General features: G+C 47.9%; 1 protein-coding gene across 1 annotated transcript in view; it reads right to left on the bottom strand.

Moving 5' to 3' along the window:
* The window catches only part of ACACA (acetyl-CoA carboxylase alpha), a 101,125-nt gene that overhangs the window by 61,227 nt on the left and 20,946 nt on the right, over positions 1 to 18,952 (bottom strand). The window contains 21 exon segments of the mRNA XM_062507329.1: positions 2,296 to 2,414; positions 2,833 to 2,922; positions 3,517 to 3,630; positions 5,052 to 5,165; positions 8,196 to 8,320; positions 9,338 to 9,426; positions 9,545 to 9,645; positions 10,166 to 10,354; positions 10,545 to 10,691; positions 11,083 to 11,217; positions 12,454 to 12,604; positions 13,227 to 13,372; positions 14,627 to 14,708; positions 15,221 to 15,324; positions 15,793 to 15,943; positions 16,693 to 16,856; positions 17,106 to 17,267; positions 17,903 to 18,073; positions 18,597 to 18,683; positions 18,686 to 18,808; positions 18,934 to 18,945. Coding sequence (XP_062363313.1) covers positions 2,296 to 2,414; positions 2,833 to 2,922; positions 3,517 to 3,630; positions 5,052 to 5,165; positions 8,196 to 8,320; positions 9,338 to 9,426; positions 9,545 to 9,645; positions 10,166 to 10,354; positions 10,545 to 10,691; positions 11,083 to 11,217; positions 12,454 to 12,604; positions 13,227 to 13,372; positions 14,627 to 14,708; positions 15,221 to 15,324; positions 15,793 to 15,943; positions 16,693 to 16,856; positions 17,106 to 17,267; positions 17,903 to 18,073; positions 18,597 to 18,683; positions 18,686 to 18,808; positions 18,934 to 18,945 — 2,576 coding nt within the window.

Below are 18,952 nucleotides of genomic sequence, written 5' to 3'. Positions count from 1 at the left end.
GATTCCCATTAGAAGCTATTTTTCTCCCTGTGACTTTCCCTTGCCATTCAGTGGGGATTCTTACATTAGGATGTTTTCTGTTAATTTAAACAAACAACTCCCCTAACTGTTTCTGCCCACAAAACCCACCAGGAGCAGGCTGCACTTCTGTGACTTTGTCAGCAGATTTAACAGCTTTTCTTTCCTCTCTGCTTCCCTGTGGGCAGCTGATGGCAATCTTTCCATGGCCAAAAACACAAAGTCTGAGCCCGAGCTGTGATCAGGCAGCTCAGGAGGAGTGACTGGGATTGTTTCTGCCACAATTAAGTAAAGGCATACCGAGGTTAAATACAAATAATGGAGAATTTAAATATAAATTTAAAAACCTAAACAGAATTTAAACCGTTATCAGTTTGCTGTTTTCTTTACATGAATATTTACTTCAGTAAAACTTGGGCTTTCAAAGGTTCACAGACATCTGACACAAAAGGACCAGGATTTAAAAATACCTGAGGCAATGGTGAAAAATGTGTGGCATCATCTAACAGCAGCTCCCAAAGGAAATGCTCCCCTAAGGGCTCTCTGGCATCTGCTCCTGGGTCACCAGCCCTGCAGAGCCTCCAGGGACATTTTGGGATATTTTGGCTTTGGGGTTTGCCCTTGGAATGCATTTTTAGCTTTTCAGCCTAAGAATTTGTGCTACAAAAGATACAGAAAAGCACACGATGAACATAGACCATGGCCAACAACAACAAAGAAGACTTAAGCAGGACAATGAACGTCAGAGTTCTGAGATTTCCATGTCCTGGGTTTAACACCAGGTGTGGCTTCAGGGCTCCTTAAACCCTGTGCCACCATCAGCTCCTGGGCACCCTCCAGCCACCCCAGAGAGAGAGCAAGAAGCTGCCCCAAGCACCAGGAGCTAAATTCATCACTGGCACCTCCAAGGAGCTTGAAGCTGCCCCTGCAGGGCTGAGCCTGCTGCCCTCTGCACGAGGAACACTTTGTGCATTTTCCACCAGCCAGCAGCCTGAGGAGCAGAACTGAGCTCACGACACTGTCCCTGTGCAAGGGGAGAGGAGATTTCAGGCCAAAGAGCTGCTCCTGGAGCAGGGAACATCCCTCCTCTTCCAGCTGACCTTGTGTGATTAAGCCTGTGCACACAGTGGCCAGCACTGGCAGGCCAAAAATCCCCAAGCAACAAAGGCAACAGAAGCCAGCACAGAAGAAATGGAGGAAGAATAAAGGGGAGAAGAGAGCATTATAAAGGGGTACTAAAAATAGTATGCAATTATTTACAAATATTCTAGAAATGCAGGGAACAGATGAGCCCAAACACGTGTCCCATTTGTACCAGGAGTGCTTTGGGGGCTGGCTGGGGACAGCCATTCATTTCCAGCAAACCAGACCCTGAAAACCATTTCATAAAAGGTACTGATGGATTCTCAATGAAGTGAGACCGGACCCCACCAAAAATGAAATCAGGGAAAAGATGTTTGGAAACAAAGGAGGGAGAAAAGGCCGGCACGGATCAACAGTGGCACCCGGTGGCTGCGGGGACTCACTGCGACCTCAGAGCCAGCAGGGATAAACCAAAGAGTCAGCTCCAACATCCTCCTGGGGAAAACACGGGACAGACCGACCCCACAGACACCCAGAAACAACCCGGCCCAGAGCAGCCTCCCTGCCCATGGCAGGGGCTTGGAAGGGGATGTGCTTTCCAACCCAAACCACATTGTAATCAATGTTCCTGTAAGTTCTGATAATCAGGTTTTCTGTTTTTAAATGAACTAGACATGCCACCCTCCTCTCCAGGAGGAAGCAGCAAGAGTTGATGCTTTTGGTTGTCGTCACAAGGAATGCAAAAGTGAAAATCAAACTGTGTCAATCCCAGAATTTTGTATAAAACTCTTATCTTGGTCTGCTCCATCAAAAAATCGTGTGCTACAAAAGATGTCACCTTATCCAGCAAAGCCAGGAAGGAGTAGAGCCACACAAGCAGTCAGGAAGGGCTGGCAGGAAAGGGACAGAGACTGTTTGACTGTTCTGTATCAAAATTCCCATTAATTGATTATTCTGGAATTGTATCTTTTGGAAGGCTCAGCATTCAGCAAGAACTGACATCATAGAGATAACTTACTACCCAAGCTGAAGCTAAAATCCAGAAAACACATGAAAACTCTCAGGCTTAAACAAACCCCCTTTCTCCACCAGCTCTAGTGCAACTTTTCTGGGGTTTTTTTGTTTTGTTTTTTTTTTTTTTTTTTCAGGATGAACCCCTCCCAAATGTCCAGCTGCAGAGGCACGTGGTCTGACCTGTTGGGATGGGAGGTGGGCAGCATGAACTGGAACTCCACCACGCAGGTGTTGTCCTTCAGCTGGCGGTGCTGGACACTGTTTAACTCATAGGCAATGTATGCCCTCCGAACGTACACCTGGGGACACAGAAACTCCATCAGCTGCACTGGGCTGAGGGAACTAATACCCCAGAGACCTCAAAAGTATTAAAAACCAAACAGATGCTTCCAAATGATCTGCTGGATGAACTCCAATTCAACCAGAATTTAAAGGTATTCTTTGAGGAAGGCCAGAAGCATTAGGATTATGATTCTGTCCTCTGACAGCAGTTTCATTTTCTGCCTTCAGCCACCTCGGTCTTCACACAAACATAACTTGGATTTGAAATTTCACTCAATTATCGATGTTAATCCTGTTAAATACCAGATTCTAAGCATGCCAAATCCCACAAAATCTACAGATCTCTTGGATCTTGCAGGCTGACAGCGCTCAAAACAAACCAAACCCACAAGAAAATTAAAAATACTGATTTCTTTTCAATGGGAATAAACTCACCTCCAAAGCTGCCATTCTTACCACCTGGTTACTGTGGTAGAAGAAGTTGGGAAGCACATCAAAGATGGATGTCTCAGACAAAATGAGTTTCTAGGAGAGATCATATTAAGCAGAGGTTTAAGAGAACTCTGTCTTGCAACCAGGATCAGGCAACAAAAGAAAAACCCCAAATCAAGCCTGGCTAATTCTGATTTCTAAGCTTTTCCTGTTGTTCATCAGGGATTATGACTTTTTTTATATTAAACCACAGAAAACCTGAAGTTGGAAGGGATCACTGAGTCCAACCCCCTGCTCCTCACAGGACTAAAACTCAAACCATAGGAGGGGTGTTCCTGGAGCTCTGGCAGCCTTGGGGCTGTGCCCATTCCCTGGGGAGCCTGTTCAGTGTTCCAGCACCCTGTGGAAGAAGAACCTTTTCCAAATGTTCAATCTGAGCTTCCCCTGGCACAGCTCCACCCCATTTCCTCTGGTGACTGGTGACAAGAAGGGAGGAACCAGCACCTCTCCTCTGCTGTGACCCATGAGGAAGGCGTAGAAGGTTCCCACATAGGTATAGGGACAAAATCAAAAAAAACAGAGCAAAGCTGGACACCAGACCAACACAACTTAAAGCCACAAAGAGTGTGGGACATGAAGGTCAGTGGGAAGGAGGCAGGGAGCCAAGGAGAGGAGGCTGGTGGGTACCTGCAGGTTCTCAATGCAGAACTGGTGCCCGTACATGTCGATGGCCGACAGGAAGATGGACTCCACCTGGTTGTGACGCAGCTCGTAGGAGGGCAGGTGGGAAGCAATGAGAACCTGGGGAAAAACAGGCAATGTCAGAGAAAGGAGCCAGGCTGGGCCAGCAGCAGGGGGCTGTCACCTCCAGGCAGAAACAGCCTGCTCCATCCCTGAAGAGGCAGGCAGATTCTCCCATGTTCTGCAGCACCCGGGTGATGCCACAAACCCTCTCCCCTCCCCAGCCTCATTTGTGTGTCTGCTCCGTTTGTATTATTGGCAATTCCCCACGGAGAAAGGGAACAGCTTCAATCAAGTTCCATCAGTGCATGTGATTTAGCAGTGCAGAGCTGCTAGTCCTGGGGATTGCCTGACCAGCTGTTAATTGGGAAGCACAGCAGCTGTGGGGAGCCCACACTGCAACCACGCTCTGCTCCTGGGCAGGGGACCAGACACCAGGGCCAGGTATTAAATGCCCAACATGAAGGATGCAGAGGTAGGAAATGGAAGCAGCTTGCAGGGAAAATGAAGTGGAAGAGCAACACAAGGACTGCAGCACCATCCCCAGCTGATGTGGGGAGGTTCAATAGCAGAACGGTTCAAGGACACAAACACAACCCTGAAGGAAACAAAAGGTCACTGAGCAGCTTCAAACACCGTGTTCATTTTCAATAGTCAAGCTTTGAAATAAAAGGAGAGACCCTCCTAAGTGTGAGCTTCCCTGCCTTAGGCTGGAGATTGGGACTGTGGAGTGAGAGGAGTGATCAGACTCCAGGGTCAGCGTTATCAGGAAACCACTGTGCCCTCTCACCCCTTCCTGGCAACAGAGGGAGGGTTAAACTGAACTGCTGGAGAAAAAGCTCACAACAATATCTGGGTGCCTATGTGACATTCAAATCAGTTCTGTAGCAGACTCTTGGAATTCACAGTATCAAGAGTTTTTCCAATTATTTCCAGGTTAAAACAAAACTGACAAAGGGCAACTCAAAGACGAAAGAAACCCTGCAAAAGGCCAGCATAACTCTTCCTGATAATTCCTTGGCAGCTGCAAAGAACATCTGGTTCTTGTGCAAATGGCTCTCCCTGCTCTCTGCCCACATGGATGCACTATTGTAAGGCAGCTGAGGAACCTGGAGAGCCCGTCCATGATGTTCCTGCACAATCCAGGCAGCCTGTGCTGGTCAGGTTTGCAGATGACAAAACCACAGTGGCCACTTCCTCCATCACACAAACCATGGGCTACTCCCAGTTAACTCCTGTGTGAGCCAAACAAAAGTTTTTGGAGGAGCAGGGACAAAGGAACGCACATTAAATTTAAATATTACAGTGACTGGGAATGCACGCAAAACAGTTAATCACTGTTAATTATCTTCACTGTCAAAGTGCTGCTCGAAGGCACCTACTCTCCCCATTTGCACAGTGATCAAAATAAACATCAGGAGGTGTGGATTTCCCAAACGGGGGAGCTCCAGGCAGGAGCAGCCTGTGCAGGGATCCCCCACCTGCCGTGCTCGCAGGGCCACCTTGGCGTTGGTTGTCTTGCTGAGCTGGGTCAGCTCTGTCAGGATATTGATCAGCTCATCTGTCAAGGTGGGGTCACGGCCACAGAGCTGGTCCTGGGAACAGAGAGAACAGGAAAAGCTTAGGACAGAGGGAAAACATCATCTGTGCTCCCCTCAAAGGAGTTTGAACCTGGAATATGAACAGGGACTCAGGGCTGGGACACCATCCCCATGAGTCATGACATAAATTATTCTGACCTGAATTATCCTGGAACTGTGTGCTGACAAGGACACAAATATGCAGAATTCAACCATTTTACACACATAAATAAAAGGTGAAAGAAGGGGCAGGCACCATCTCTTATTCTCCTACTTGTGGCACATTTTGGCACCCAAACATATGAGAAATGCTGACCTATCAGAGAGACTCAGAAAATCTCTTCCCATTACCCAGTTTCAGGTTTGCACCAGAAGTTTCTCCTAGCACCAATGCAAAATTCAAAGAGCTTAAATTGTATCCAGACACCTTGTGGGACACGTAAAGGTCAGCAAACCTCCCCCATGAAGGGTGACCAGAGTTACACTGCCAGAGAACCTCCTGACGTCCACTTAAAGAAACACCTCAAACCTCAGAAGTCCCCACAATTCTACAACCACAAACCACCCAAGCTTTGTACAGCTTCAGCCATCACCAGAAAAAAGATCTGTCATTCCTCTGACAAGGCTAAGCAAAGCTAACTAAACCCATGAATAATGTACTGTATTTCCTGCCACGCTACAGGACTGCCTCCATAATATTTCTCCTAACCAGAGAATCCTGGATCTGAGGAAATCCACAAGCTTACCTTACTGCCTAAATTGGCTGGATAAAGCAACAGAACTGAAGAGCATAAACTTACAGTGTTAATGCTGTTCCAAAACCCTTCTAAATTCACCCATTCAAAAAAAATGTCAACAGTAAAGACTTTCTTCCCAAAATAGTTTCAATTCCCATGAATAATCCCTTCAGTCTTCAACACTTCTTGTGAGCCTCTTCCCTCCCACCCCGAAGCTGGAAACCCTCTAGGAGCCTCTAACGTGATTCTTCCACCCAGCACTTAACAGCTTGTCTTGATAAATTAATCATAGGAGGGAAATGTGAGATGAAACAGGGATTTGCCACGTGAAAGAGCTGCTGCCTAAAAGTTTAAAGAGATCCTAAACACCTACAGACCAGAATAGACCGTCTGAAGATCCAAGAAATAGAAAAGGATAAAGGGTAACCTCTGTGCATCAGGTGGGATTGACAAACTTGCCAGGGAAAATAAAGTAAAAACCAAAACCAAATAATGCAAAAGTCCCATAGAGTGAATAACTACACAACAGCTCATACTCCACAAGATTCCAGGGCTCAACAGTTCTTCCCTCACACTGTTCTTGATCCCTTCCTCTCCAGCCCTACCCAGGCATGATGGCCCCTCTAGGAATGATGACACAGATCTCCCAGGGAGACAGACCCCACAAACCACTGAAAAAACATCTGAGCTGCTGACTCTGATCAGACTGCTGTCCTCTCCTGACCAGTCCTGGGCCACCAAACACAAGTGTGATTGTTCCAAAACAAAGTTTTGTGCATTTATCCACCCCAGGACACTGTGGGAATTTACAGTGAGTGAATTCAAGAGCTGCTGGATTTGAAACACAAACTCCTGGCTGGTTATGTCGCTGCTCCAGGGAACAGAAATCAGATAGGACACAGAGCCCTGCCATGGCACCAGCCACTCCATCCTGCTCAGGCCAGGATATGCATAAGGTAAGCACAGGAAATGAACATACAACAACAAATCACACCATATTTCAACAGATGTATGAAGGATGAAGCAGTTCCCACCCTGCCTTCAGTGCCTGCTGGCTAAAACAGGTGAATGATGGCAGCATAACACCATTACTAAAGGCATCCTTGGAGCCCCTGGTTAATAATGGATTCCTGGGACACATCAATAACAGCCACACAGGCAGTCAAGGCTGCCCTTACCCCACCCCACACAAACAGCCTGGCCACCCCTAAAACACCACAGCTGTCACTGTGGTGACACCAAACATGAAGAGCCATGAGCTGGAAGGTAGAGGAGTGATGGTTCATGGAGTGCCTGGGAGCTCAGGGACACACAGCTGTGCCAAGGGTGAGCACAGGCACATTGGAGCTCCTGCTCCCACTACAGAGAAGAAATCCCTGTGCCCTGTTCCCACTCCAGAGGAGAAATCCCTGTGCTCCCCATGAGGCAGCACCGTGGCCTCACCGACAGCACTCAGATAACCAGGAGTGACTCTTCCACCATGCTCTCCCTGGTGTTTCAAGTTCTGGCAGCCTGGCATGGTGGCCTTTACTTGAGCAGAACTACCTGGCCGTGATGGTGATAAGAATGACCCAACAGGAAAGGACAAGGGATGCTCTCTGAGGTTCCCCCTCACGGCCAGCACCAAGAGCCAGCGAGGCACAGCTCGCACCAGGTGACAAACCAGACCAAAAGTTCCAGTTCCACTTTAGCAAGGAATAATCAGGATGACAACAACAACCCAAAGCCAGGCGCTGGCTCTGCCTGCACTGATTGGCAAAGGCAGCAGCAAAGCCTCAGCCCAGCTCTCTGACAAGGGCTAACGCCTCGCCGGCACCCCCGTGTAATTACACACTTGAGTGACTGGACTCTGAAGAAAATTGAAGGCCTGAGCTGTGAACAGCTGCCATTTTCTCTCTCCATCACGCCAGCGTGATTACTTGAGAAATGAACAGCCCCGGCTCAAAGCTACTCCAGAATTCTCAGAGGAAATATGGCTCCGTGTTCAAATAATGAGATTCTTAAGGCAAGCGTTACTTACAATCACACCACACACCAAAAAGGGAAAGGGGGAAAAAAAGGGGGAAAAAGGAGAGGCAGGAATAAAGAACGCCTGCATCCTTACATCTTAGAAATGAGAATTTAAGAAACCCAGCCTCAGTCTAGGAAAATTATGACACTTCCTTGGCTTTGGAGAGTTATTTTGTGGATGGCTACTTTGGATGTATTTTTGGCAGTAACAGACCACATTATGCTTGTAAAATAAAAGATGAAAAGAGAGAGAGAAAGAGAGAGAGAGAAAGAGGGAGAGAAAGAAGCAGACACTTACGATGAGCATTGTAACCAGCAGGTTCTTCTTGGTGACCTGGGCATGGGAGAAGATGTAGTTCAGCACCGCGTTCATGTCACTCTTGTTCTCCTCACGAAGGGTGAAGACACACTTGTCATAGTGACCTGCAGGCAGAAATGCACATTTCTTTTCTAGTCTTCACACCTCTGTGGCAAGGATTAAAAGTTATTAGATGTGTCTTTATTTTTCTAGGTGTATTTTTTGAGAATCTCCTTGGCTTGAAGGGAGCCGACAAGGAAAGATGGAGAGAGATTATTTGCAAGGGGTAGAGTGACAGGACAAGGGGGAATGGCTTCACACTGACAGGGAGCAGAGTTAGGTTGGGTATTAGAAAAAAATTCCTCCCTGTGAGGGTTTCCTCCCTCCTTCCAACCCAGAGAAGTTGTGGCTACCCCTGGATCCCTGGAAGTGTCCAAGGCCAGGTTGGACAGGGCTGGGAGCAGCCTGGGACAGTGGAAGGTGTCCATGCTCATGGCAGGGGTGGAATGAGATGTGCTTTAAAGTCCCTTTCAACCCAGACCATTCTGTGTTTCTCTACGGTCCACACAATCAATTTGGGAAGGAATCATTCCTACCATCATCTACTGCAAACTTTAATTCTAACATTCCACTCTTAATAAACAGCTCCAACACCAAATGCCTCCTTTGTGAGCAATATCGAGAGAGAAGTAGGGAGCTCAGACTTTCATTCAAATGACAACCAAAATGAAATAACAGCAAAAAGCCTTGCACCATCCTCTGCTGCCAGCAAATTGAAGTGGAAATGAATCTGCAGTACCATTAGGCCAGGGCAGGTAATGGAGCAGGACAAAAGAGTGGAATCTGAACTACCTGTAAGAGCCCCAGCCTCGGAATGAGCCAGGGCTTCATTGCCATCTTGTGCCTGGATAGAGCAGTGCAAGGCATTGATTTCAGCTTCAGCTGGGCTTTGGGGACACAATGAACTTTACAAAACCTAGGATCTGACTGCAGACCCTTAAAACCGAGCCCGTAAACAAGCCTATGTACCTCACCTTCAGCACAAAGTGAGAGCAAACCTTCTCCAAAGGGCCCACATGGTCTTTCCAGGATCAAACAGGACTCTTTGAGAAATCAAATCCTTGATGAGCCCAGGAACTCACCGTGCTGGAACTGAGTCTCCACCTTCAGGTACTGCCGGAGCAGATCCATCACCACAGCCTTCATGTGGCCCCGAATGCCACTGCGGTACCTGCAGAGGCAAAGACACCAAAAACCCAGCACTGAGTGAGGCTGAAGGCACACACGGCCCCTGCCATGCCTGCTGGGGGGAGCTCTTGCTGTGCAGGACACCCCTGGGAAAGGCTGACCTCTGCACGAGCTGCACGATGCTCTGAGTGTTCATGAAGAAAACCTCGCGCTCTGATTTGCGGTTCAGGGTGGCTGCGTGGCTGTCCAGGATGTTGGCAATCTGAAAGGGAAAACACATGGAAAAAAAAAGCACTGGGAAAAGCCCTCAATGGGCTGGACAAGCAGCAGAGACACACCAGAGCCTCAGCAGATTCCAGGAAAGGAGGTGCAAGATGTGCCAATGATACACAAATCCCAGCACTGTATCATACAGTGAAGAAATCAGCTTCCAGCATCTCCTTACCCTACCAGGACTACCCTGGCTGCAGTAATTCTTTTTTGAGGTTGCATTGGCACTACAAACCATGCAAAAAGCAAATAAATGCTCACAGGGCCACTGGTAAGATTAAATTGTTTCCAAAGTGCCTGGTTAAAGCTATACTGAGCAGGGAACACGTACCCTTCAGCACAGGTAAAGAGACAAGCCTTGAAGTGACACAGGCAAGTTCCTTTCACCATGAGGACCCCATGTTCACACCTTTCAGGTTCAATTAACCTCCACGTCTTTTAAAGGAACTTTCTCTCTCTCTCTGCCCCAAGACAAACCAATTTTTATCCCTCCAAGAAGCGTGGTTGGTCACCTGTTGGCTGGGAAACTGGCAGAGGACTGAGGTGATGTTGCTGGCATACTGGGCCATCTCTTTCTTGATGGACTTCTCTACATTGGGTGGTATCCGTCCAGAAACACTGGTCATGATGTCCTGAAGTTCCAGCAGGGGCAAAGATGGATCCCTCAGGGTTGTCATTAATCTCTCAACCCAGCCCTTCACCTAGGGAGAGACAAGGCAGCGTGAAGGCAAGAGTGAATAAGAGAATAAACAACAGGAAGGGGAAAAAGGAGAGGGGTGATGTCCAACATCCCAACTCGTGGGTGCTGCCCTGTGGCAGAAAAATTGCCCAACCCTTCCTTAAGCTGCAAGAATGTTGTGTTTTGGCTCTGGAAGAAGAGGCCCCCAGTACCTTGCTGTTGAAGAAGGGCTCTGGCAGGCAGTACCCATTCATCACATTGACCAGGTTGTCCAGGACGTAGTGGAAGATGCGATGGAGTTTCTCACCCCGCAGCGCTGTGCTCTGGATCTGGGGCAGGGTACCCGTGTGCAGCTCAGCCTGCAACAAGGAACAGCCTCACTGAGCCTCCTGGGGGACACCAGCCATGGGGAACAGCCAGCTACCCTCAACTGGAGCCAAGGTTTAACTTGCAAGGATCCCTAGGGTGGGAAATGCACTTGGTTGAGAGGCACGTCCCCACAACAGTACTGAGGTAAGCAAAGAAGAGAAGAAAGCTCTCCCCTGACAGTGCAGGAATGGTAGGGAAGTTTAGCCTAAATCAGAGAGAGAAAAATCTCAGCCCCAGTCCTCATCTGAGACAAATAAATGGTGAAGTGACAATTCCAGTACAATGCACAAATAGGAAACTGGTTCACTGCACTATTTGTACCACTCTGGACATCACTCCTTCATTAAAACCCCACAAACTGCACCTTCTGCAACTCCTCACCTGCTGAACCCTGCTGGGATCATCCAGCTGGAGCTTGGCAATCACACAGCCTGGATCCAGGACTGCCCCTGGGCGTTTGACATAGTGGATGCAGCCAGATTCTCCTGCTGTTATTGTCATCACCATTTTCATCACCTGTAGCAAGGAAAACTGGTTACACACTCAGCTCCATGTGCCCCAAAATGGTTCTAGTTCTGGGAGCCAGCAGACAGTGCCCCACCACAGACAGACCTGCATGAGCACCTCTGGCATTCAGGTGTTCCCAAAACTTACAAGCACAGATACTGGGAACAAAACCCAGACACTGAAGTGAATGGGAGAACAAAATAATTGGCCACAAAAGAGGGCAGCAGGAACTTCAGGGATGTCACTGCTCACACTGCCTGAGCCAACAGGGAACTCAGGAAGGTCCCACACTCAGCACAGTGAACAAAGCAGACAACTTTCAGCTGCATTCCAAAGGGTCCTCTCAAAGGCTACAGCCACACCTTCACTTCAAGCAGAGGGGACCGGGATCATTTTCTAGAGCTCTCAGACAGAAATGCTTCCTTAGATCAAGAGCTGTTGCCTTTGGAGCAGAAGGTTGGGTATGGGGGAGCCAGTGTGCTTTTACCCTTGCTCTGCTCTACACCACTGGGAGCCACAGGGATTGTGTGGGTGGTGCCTTCTTAGCTATGACCTGTTGCAGTGCAAAAGCACTTACATAAAACAGCTGGACCTCTGTCTTGATATTTTTCTCCTACACATTGTCCCCAACTGGTTTAATTGCCCCTCTGTCATCACACACCTTCCCCTCCCTCAAATCTGCTTTGAGCCACACACTCCTACACAACCCCTTGTGCTTTCCTCACTGTGATGCAGGAATTGCTCATCCTCCTCCTCGGTAAGAGTTAAGTAACTTCCCAGGGAGAAGGGAGGAGTGACACTTATTAACTCCTGGGACTGACCTGATAACTGATCAGCTAACCAGCATGAAGTTTGTTACTTCATCCTGGCATGTAAGTACTGTAAGTACACATGAGTCTGTGTCAGTACTACAAGAAGAGGCCTTCACCACAGCTGGGTAACACATGGACCTCCTTCCTTTCTCCTTCCCTTGGAATCTCAGAAAGGTGAAAACCATGGTCTCACTGCTGAGAAATTTTCCTTATGACTTAGTGTACAGTCATTAACACTCAAATTTCATCTGCTAAGTAATTCCTTCCCCACCCCATCACTCTCAGTGATGACTCCCGCTGCACTTCAGGTTAAGTTTTTTAAATTAAATACTGTGAATTATCCCTCATGCTCAACTCCCAGTCCCAAAGCACCCAACATCCCTCCCCACGAGCTTTTTCCTGGGTAGCCAAACCAGTTCTCTGAGATTTTTACCTCAATTTCTGCAAAGCACTGGCCTGCAAACACATGTCCCCCATCCTCCACCACATACTGGATCAGCTTCCCAGCGGAAGGCGAGCGCAGGATGGAGGGATCATTCTCCTTCTCAAACACACAGGTCTTGTTCCCAATGGTGATGCGATACCTAGGGAAGAAAAGGACACATCAGTGCAACAGAATTCCTCAGGGAAGGCACGGGAAAGGGAAAATGCAGTCTCCCTTTCCCTATTCTACTTGGAAACAAAATTAAGAGAAAAACACCTCAACCAACTGAGAGGTGGAGATTCGAACCCAGAAAGTTACCCAAATTCTTTGTCCTCCTGAGCAGAACCATTATTTTTCCCAGAAGATAACACAGCAGAGGGGCAGAGTTCACATTCCAGACCTGGGGATGCACTTTACTGCCCTTACTGCTATGATCCTTGCAGGGAGTTTTGAGAGGATGCACTGAATCAGTACAACTTGTCTTTATTTCTAAAGCAGCCATGGAATTTCAAGAATTTTAAAGGTTTTCAGGTTCTGGTTTTTATAATCCCAAAAATCACTTTTAAGAACCAAGCAGAGGAATATGGACTCCATGTGGTGCAGATCCTCCTTCTAACAATAACCAAGATCTGTCCTGTCTTAAAACTCACCCACAGTACACCTAGCAAACTCTTTCCCGTAGAGAATTCCATTCCCAGCTGATCCTTTGGGAAGCATGAAGTCAGAAATACACCTCATTTTGGCTGTGTAAATGCTAAACATGAAGCTGTACAGGTTGCTACCTGTCCACTTCTTCTTTCATGTAGGTGGTGTAGCTGCTGCCATCATAGGAGAGGAGCAGCCCCCCGTCACTCAGGCGATGCACATCGACTTCCACACAGGAGCTGTTCATGATGACCACGTAGGAATTGGGAGACTGCCTGGTCACCTGCAAACCCACAAGAATGGGAATTATCCAGTGAATTGAATGCAGCATTGAGGGTCTCAGCTGCCACAACACAAGAGTTTTCCAAGTGCTGCAATAGCGAGAATTAATGAAGAGGAACAGAGGTGTTTGATGTCATGTAAAAAAAATTGGGGTCACAAAGGCAAGCAAGCAAGCTGATCAAGGGATGGAGCACCTCTCCTGTGAGGAAAGGCTGAGAGAATTGGGATTGTTCAGCCTAGAGAAGACAAATTTTTGGGGTGATTTAACTGTGGCCTTCCAGTGCCTGAAGGGAGCCCACAGGAAAGACAGAGAGAGACTTTACAAGGGCCAACCCAAACCAGCCTGGGATTCTGTGACACAGCAGTCAAGAGATGCCAGAACTAGTGCTGTCCATGAATGTTGATTTAATCCTCTCACACTTTTGTACTAATGGTTGATCGTGCAATCACAGTCCATTTTCTTACCCTCATCTACTTACAAGTCACAGGTCACAGTCATGTACTGAAACTGCATAATGGAGGAGTTAATTCAGGGGGAAAAAAGAGAGATTGTCCCCCAGGGAAAGCAACAAGTGCTCTCCCTGGAGAAAGGGATCCTATGCCAGTCTCTGCCCCAGAGCTCCTATTTGAAAGCTGGGTAAATCCTTTAAAGAACACTCCAGCTGCTGCTCAATGCCTCTATTCCTCACCAAAGATAAACCCAGGGAGGTGCAGAGGAGCGGAATTCTCACCACTGCAAAACCCAGCCTATGGTCTTGACATTAAAAACTTCACCACCACAAATTTGCCCAAGGAAGCTAATGAAGATTGCACAGGCAACCTTAAGTCTAATATTTCCTAACTTTCTTATGTTTATTTTTACAACATGGGGTTTTGCATACAGCAAAAAAGCAACACAACAGGGAAAAATTGCCACCAATTCTGTTGGTGTGTCAAAACCCCAGCAGAGTAGACCTACACAGTGAGAAGAATCAGCTGGAAGTTTTGGTCAACCTATAGTAGTCTTGGCCTGTAACAAAGTAGTTTTCACCCTACCCAGAGCAAGAGGCTGAAATGTTTATAGAGACATTGCAATGGAGAGATGTGAGGGGTGTTATCGTAAAGGAGGCCGTGCTGATTACTTCACCCACTAAAGCAGAGAAAAAAAACCCTGCTCAGATAGAATTCCCTGAACAGATTTGAGCAAAGATGAGGGCAGAGCAGCACACGTGGCCATGTCCAGCCCAGAGGCAGGAGGCTGGGTCCCACACTGTACCTTCAGCACATACTTCCGTCCCTCGTAGATGAGCTCCACGTCCACCGTGTTGAGCAGAGTGTGAGCAGGGAGGACTTGGCCCCTGGAAAAGGAAGTACAAAACAAAACTGATCTTCCACAAGCTACCAAATGACTACCACGGGTCCAAAGAGCTTCAGAGATGCATGGAAGGCTTTAGGAAACACTAGCAGAGAGCTGGAGTAAACTTCTATGGAGTCTCTTCTTAGGAGAGACATTAATCAGTTTAACCAAGTCAAACAAAGTCTCTCCAGCCACACAGGCCAGCTTTGCTCTCCTTTCCATTCACTCCTGGGTGATTCAAGACCCCCAAATGCTGCCCTAGCAGCACACAGAGAAAGAAATCCATGTTTCTGAGCCATTTCCTGGAGCTCCTGCTAGAAACCAAAGCAATCCGTGCAGACAGCAGGGGATATTTTGAGGAGATGCAGACACCTGCCAGTTTTCCCAGTAGATAAAAAGCTCCCTGGGGCCAGGGAACAGTCAGCAGATAGCAAGCCCTGAGCCCTCCTGGACTGGACTTGAACAGAACTTGTACACCAGGAGTAATTACTAGAGAGCAGCTTGCACTTTTACCTTTCCAGGGAGTGCAGGAAGTTGGAGACGCTGTTTCGGAAGCTCACGTCTGCCACGTGCAGGGCCCCACACACCACCCCCAGCATGGTGTCAGGCCTCTCAGCCTAAAAAAGGGGACAGACACAGTCACACCTCCTCCAGCTTCAGCCCAATCTCAATACCCAGCCAGAAGAATCAGCAGTTTCAGCTCTATTTTTGGTTCATGGCCAATTCTCTTTAAAATCAAGTCAGTGCAGCAGCCATGTGAACTCTACACAGAAACCATTATTTCTGTAACTCCTCAAAACTACATTTCCTCCTGCCCGGATCAAATCTCAAGGTTCCAACAACATTTCCACTGTCATCTGTCCCAGATCCCAAACATAACATTAGTCTCAATGCTTTTCTGGACAACTCTTAAGACCAACTTTCCCCAAGAGGGACGACCTAGGATTTCAACACATGTAAGAAGCAATGCCACAGAAAATGTTTCTTCATTAAGTGGACATTCACCATTCCTAAACCCTTTTGCACCAGCAGGGACCACCCCTGCTCATTCCCAGGTGTGTTCCTGCAAGGGGAAGCAGCTGCACCTGCACTTTCTCAGCGATGAGCCGGTCCAGCCAGCCCGTGTCAATGCGGTTCTGCTGGAAGCTCTCTGTCTCCAGCAGCTTGATCAAGTATTCCACAGTGGTCCTGAAGTCCCCTCGGATGGACAGCTCCTTCAGAGCCACCACCATGTTTCTGAAAGGGGAAAGAAGCTCTGTTATCTATTCCCATTCTAATGGTAGTATGCAAGCTGGCAGCTCCAGACAGAAAAGCACCTGAAGGTCAGAGCAGAAGAGCACTGGAGCAGGATCCTGTAGGAATGTTTGGGAATGGGAGAATATTGATTTCCCTGCTGCTTGTGTCAAGAGCAGCTCAGTGGGATCAGGAGTTCTCCCTGTTAGTATCACCCAGAGCCCTACCACAGACAGGCAGACAGATGTGGTGTCTACTACACCCAGAGTGGAACTGGGGAAAGGCTCTGGATGAAAAACGTGGATGACAGGTCAGACAGGTCTGCCTTAGGACCAGGTGCTTTAGAATCCCACACCACAGAGGACACTCTGTGGTTCACAAACCATCCTGAAGCATTGGTAAGTCAGGTTAGCAATGTTTTTCTTGTTAGAAGCTTTCATCTGGATGCTTTAAAGAGGGACTTTCACACTGTGGTAGCTGTGTCAAAGCCCAGCAGCAGGTATACAAGGCAGGGATGAAACAGAAAAAAATAAAGAAAATCAATCAAAAAGTGTAGAAATGTAGGTGCAACACAGTGGAATTGCAAAGCAAGACAGGATGAGAAGCCTGACCATGAAATGGAAAACAAAATAAAGACAGGGAGCTTTCTCTCGAAACTCCTAGAAGTAAGGAGCCTTGTTTTCCCGTGGCACTTGGGATCAAGGAGGACAAACCCAAGCAATTCCCAAGGCTCTCCCACATGTCTAACTTACGAGATGGCTTCTTCACGGTTCTCTCCCCAGGAGAAGCAGTGACCAAACTGGGAATCAGCAAATTCATGGAGCCCTCCTGCAGCAGCCACACTGAAATAGCCCCACACATTCTTATTGCTGCGGAAATTCAGCTCCTGAACTGTGCCAGAACTGGGCTTAAATCCCTGCAAAGACAGACAGACATTGCTCTAAGCCCTAAAGAAAAGGTGAATAATCCAGAATTAGGGCCTGGGAGGCTCAGAGAATACCCCTTTGTGCTGCAGCATGGTATAACAAGTTCAGGCTGTGTCTAACCAGAGTCGAAGTGAGGTAAGGGAAGAATCTTTTAAATTTGCTGCCAAAAGTCTCAGCAGCAGCAGGGACTGGCCCTGTAAAACCCCAGGGAGCACCAAGCACAGAAGCTGAAGCCTCACCTCATCAGGATTCTCACTGGTGATCCGGGCAGCAATGACGTGGCCACGGGGACTGGGGACATGGGCTGAGTTCTCAAAATCAATGGTTGTGTCACCCCAGGGAGAAACTCCATACATCACCCGGATATCTTTGATCCTGTGGAGGGGGATCCCCATGGCAATCTAAGGAGAAGCAAAAAAAAAAAAAAACAAAAAAACCCCCCCACCACTAAGTTTCTCTCCTCACAGAGTCAAACATTCACACTTCCCAGGAAAACTCAGCTCAGTGTAATATCCACCTTAAGCCCTTCAGCCAGTATTTTCCATTGACTGATTAAAAGGCTCCAGGGAAAGCTGACAGTGCCAGGTCAGCTGAGGATGGGCAGGCATTAGGCCTGTTAAAAATATACTGAGGTCCCAGTGAGACAGAAGGGCCTTAATTGGTTATAGGAAACTGGAACTTTGCAATTATAAACTGTGGGGAGAGTAACCTGCAGAACCAGCTGCTGGCTGCATCCTTATGGAGCAAAGTCCCACTTGTCCTGTTCATTAGTTGGAGATTTTTTACAGATACAGTTCCAAAAAGAAGCAGAAAACCATACAGAGCCTTAATGATGTGTGAGGGGACTGTGGCATCCACCCACTGCTGGAAAGTTGGGGGCCAGGAGTCTGGGGGGGACAGACAAGGGAGTGACAAGCCACAGCATTGTCAACAACTGCTCTCTACAGGATCTCTGAGAGACCCCCTTGTGGCTTTGGGGAACTTTAAACACTGCTTAACTTGCTGTAAGATGAGAAACCAAATTTTCTGTGCTCACCTGGAGCTGTGCTGCTGGCAGGTTGACATCTGCCACCATCTCAGTGCAGGGATGCTCCACCTGCAGGCGTGGGTTCAGCTCCAGGAAGTAGAAGCTGCCATCCTGGCTGTACAGGTACTCCACAGTGCCTGCACTCACGTACCCCACCATTTTGGCAAGCTTCACTGCACACTAGCACACAGGAAAAAGGAATATTGCATTGCCAGTTACCTGTGCTCTCTCTGTTCACCCACCACACCCACTTCAGATTTTTGCTGGCACTCTGAAACACCCCCAAAACTTGTAACAAGTTCAAGAACTGCTCAGAGAAGAAAGCCTGTGGCACAGGAGTTTTGATTTCCAACTTGTTTCGTCTACAATTTGCAGAAGGAAAAGTTTGAAGCAAATATTTGCAACATTCAATATTAGGCAATTCCTGCAACTCCTGAAACTAGCTATTAATATGGTAACACACATTTAAAACACACTTCCCTCTCCCCTTTTTGGGGCATATCTCTTTGAAAGGAGCTGCTGGTGAGATTTAGTGTGGAAATGGGAGTGGCTGCCCACACTAAGCAGTCGAGACACACAACCCTCTGTTGCTCCTTTAAAACATTCAACAACTCAAAACTCTGGGTGACGTAAAATAAAATACAAAGCCCTGCCTGTTTCTGGAGCCTGGCCAGGGCAGGGGAAGCTGCAAAGCCACTCTCACCTGTTCCATGTGCTCAAACACTGTTGAGGTTGCAATAGAGGCTGGGGCTTCCTCAATGATCTTCTGGTGCCAGGCGCTGCACGGAGCTAGTCCCGGCCGAAGAGGGAGATGGCATTGCCATACTGGTCTGCCAGGATCTGCACCTCCAGGTGCCTGGACTGCTTGGCCAGCCTCATCACAAAGATGGGAGAGCCTGGGACTTCAGTTTGAACCTACAGCAGGGACAGAATGAACAGGCAGAGCATCTTGGGTAAGATGGACCTTCAGTGCTGAGGTCTCACAGACACACAGGCTGAACATTTAGAACAAGGCAGCACAGAGCAGTGGGGAAAGTCACCTGTCTGAAGAGATTGGGG

This window comes from Cinclus cinclus, chromosome 22, assembly GCF_963662255.1.
Source record: "Cinclus cinclus chromosome 22, bCinCin1.1, whole genome shotgun sequence".
Taxonomy (NCBI): Eukaryota; Metazoa; Chordata; class Aves; order Passeriformes; family Cinclidae; genus Cinclus; species Cinclus cinclus.
This window is presented reverse-complemented; position numbering and strand designations above follow the sequence as displayed.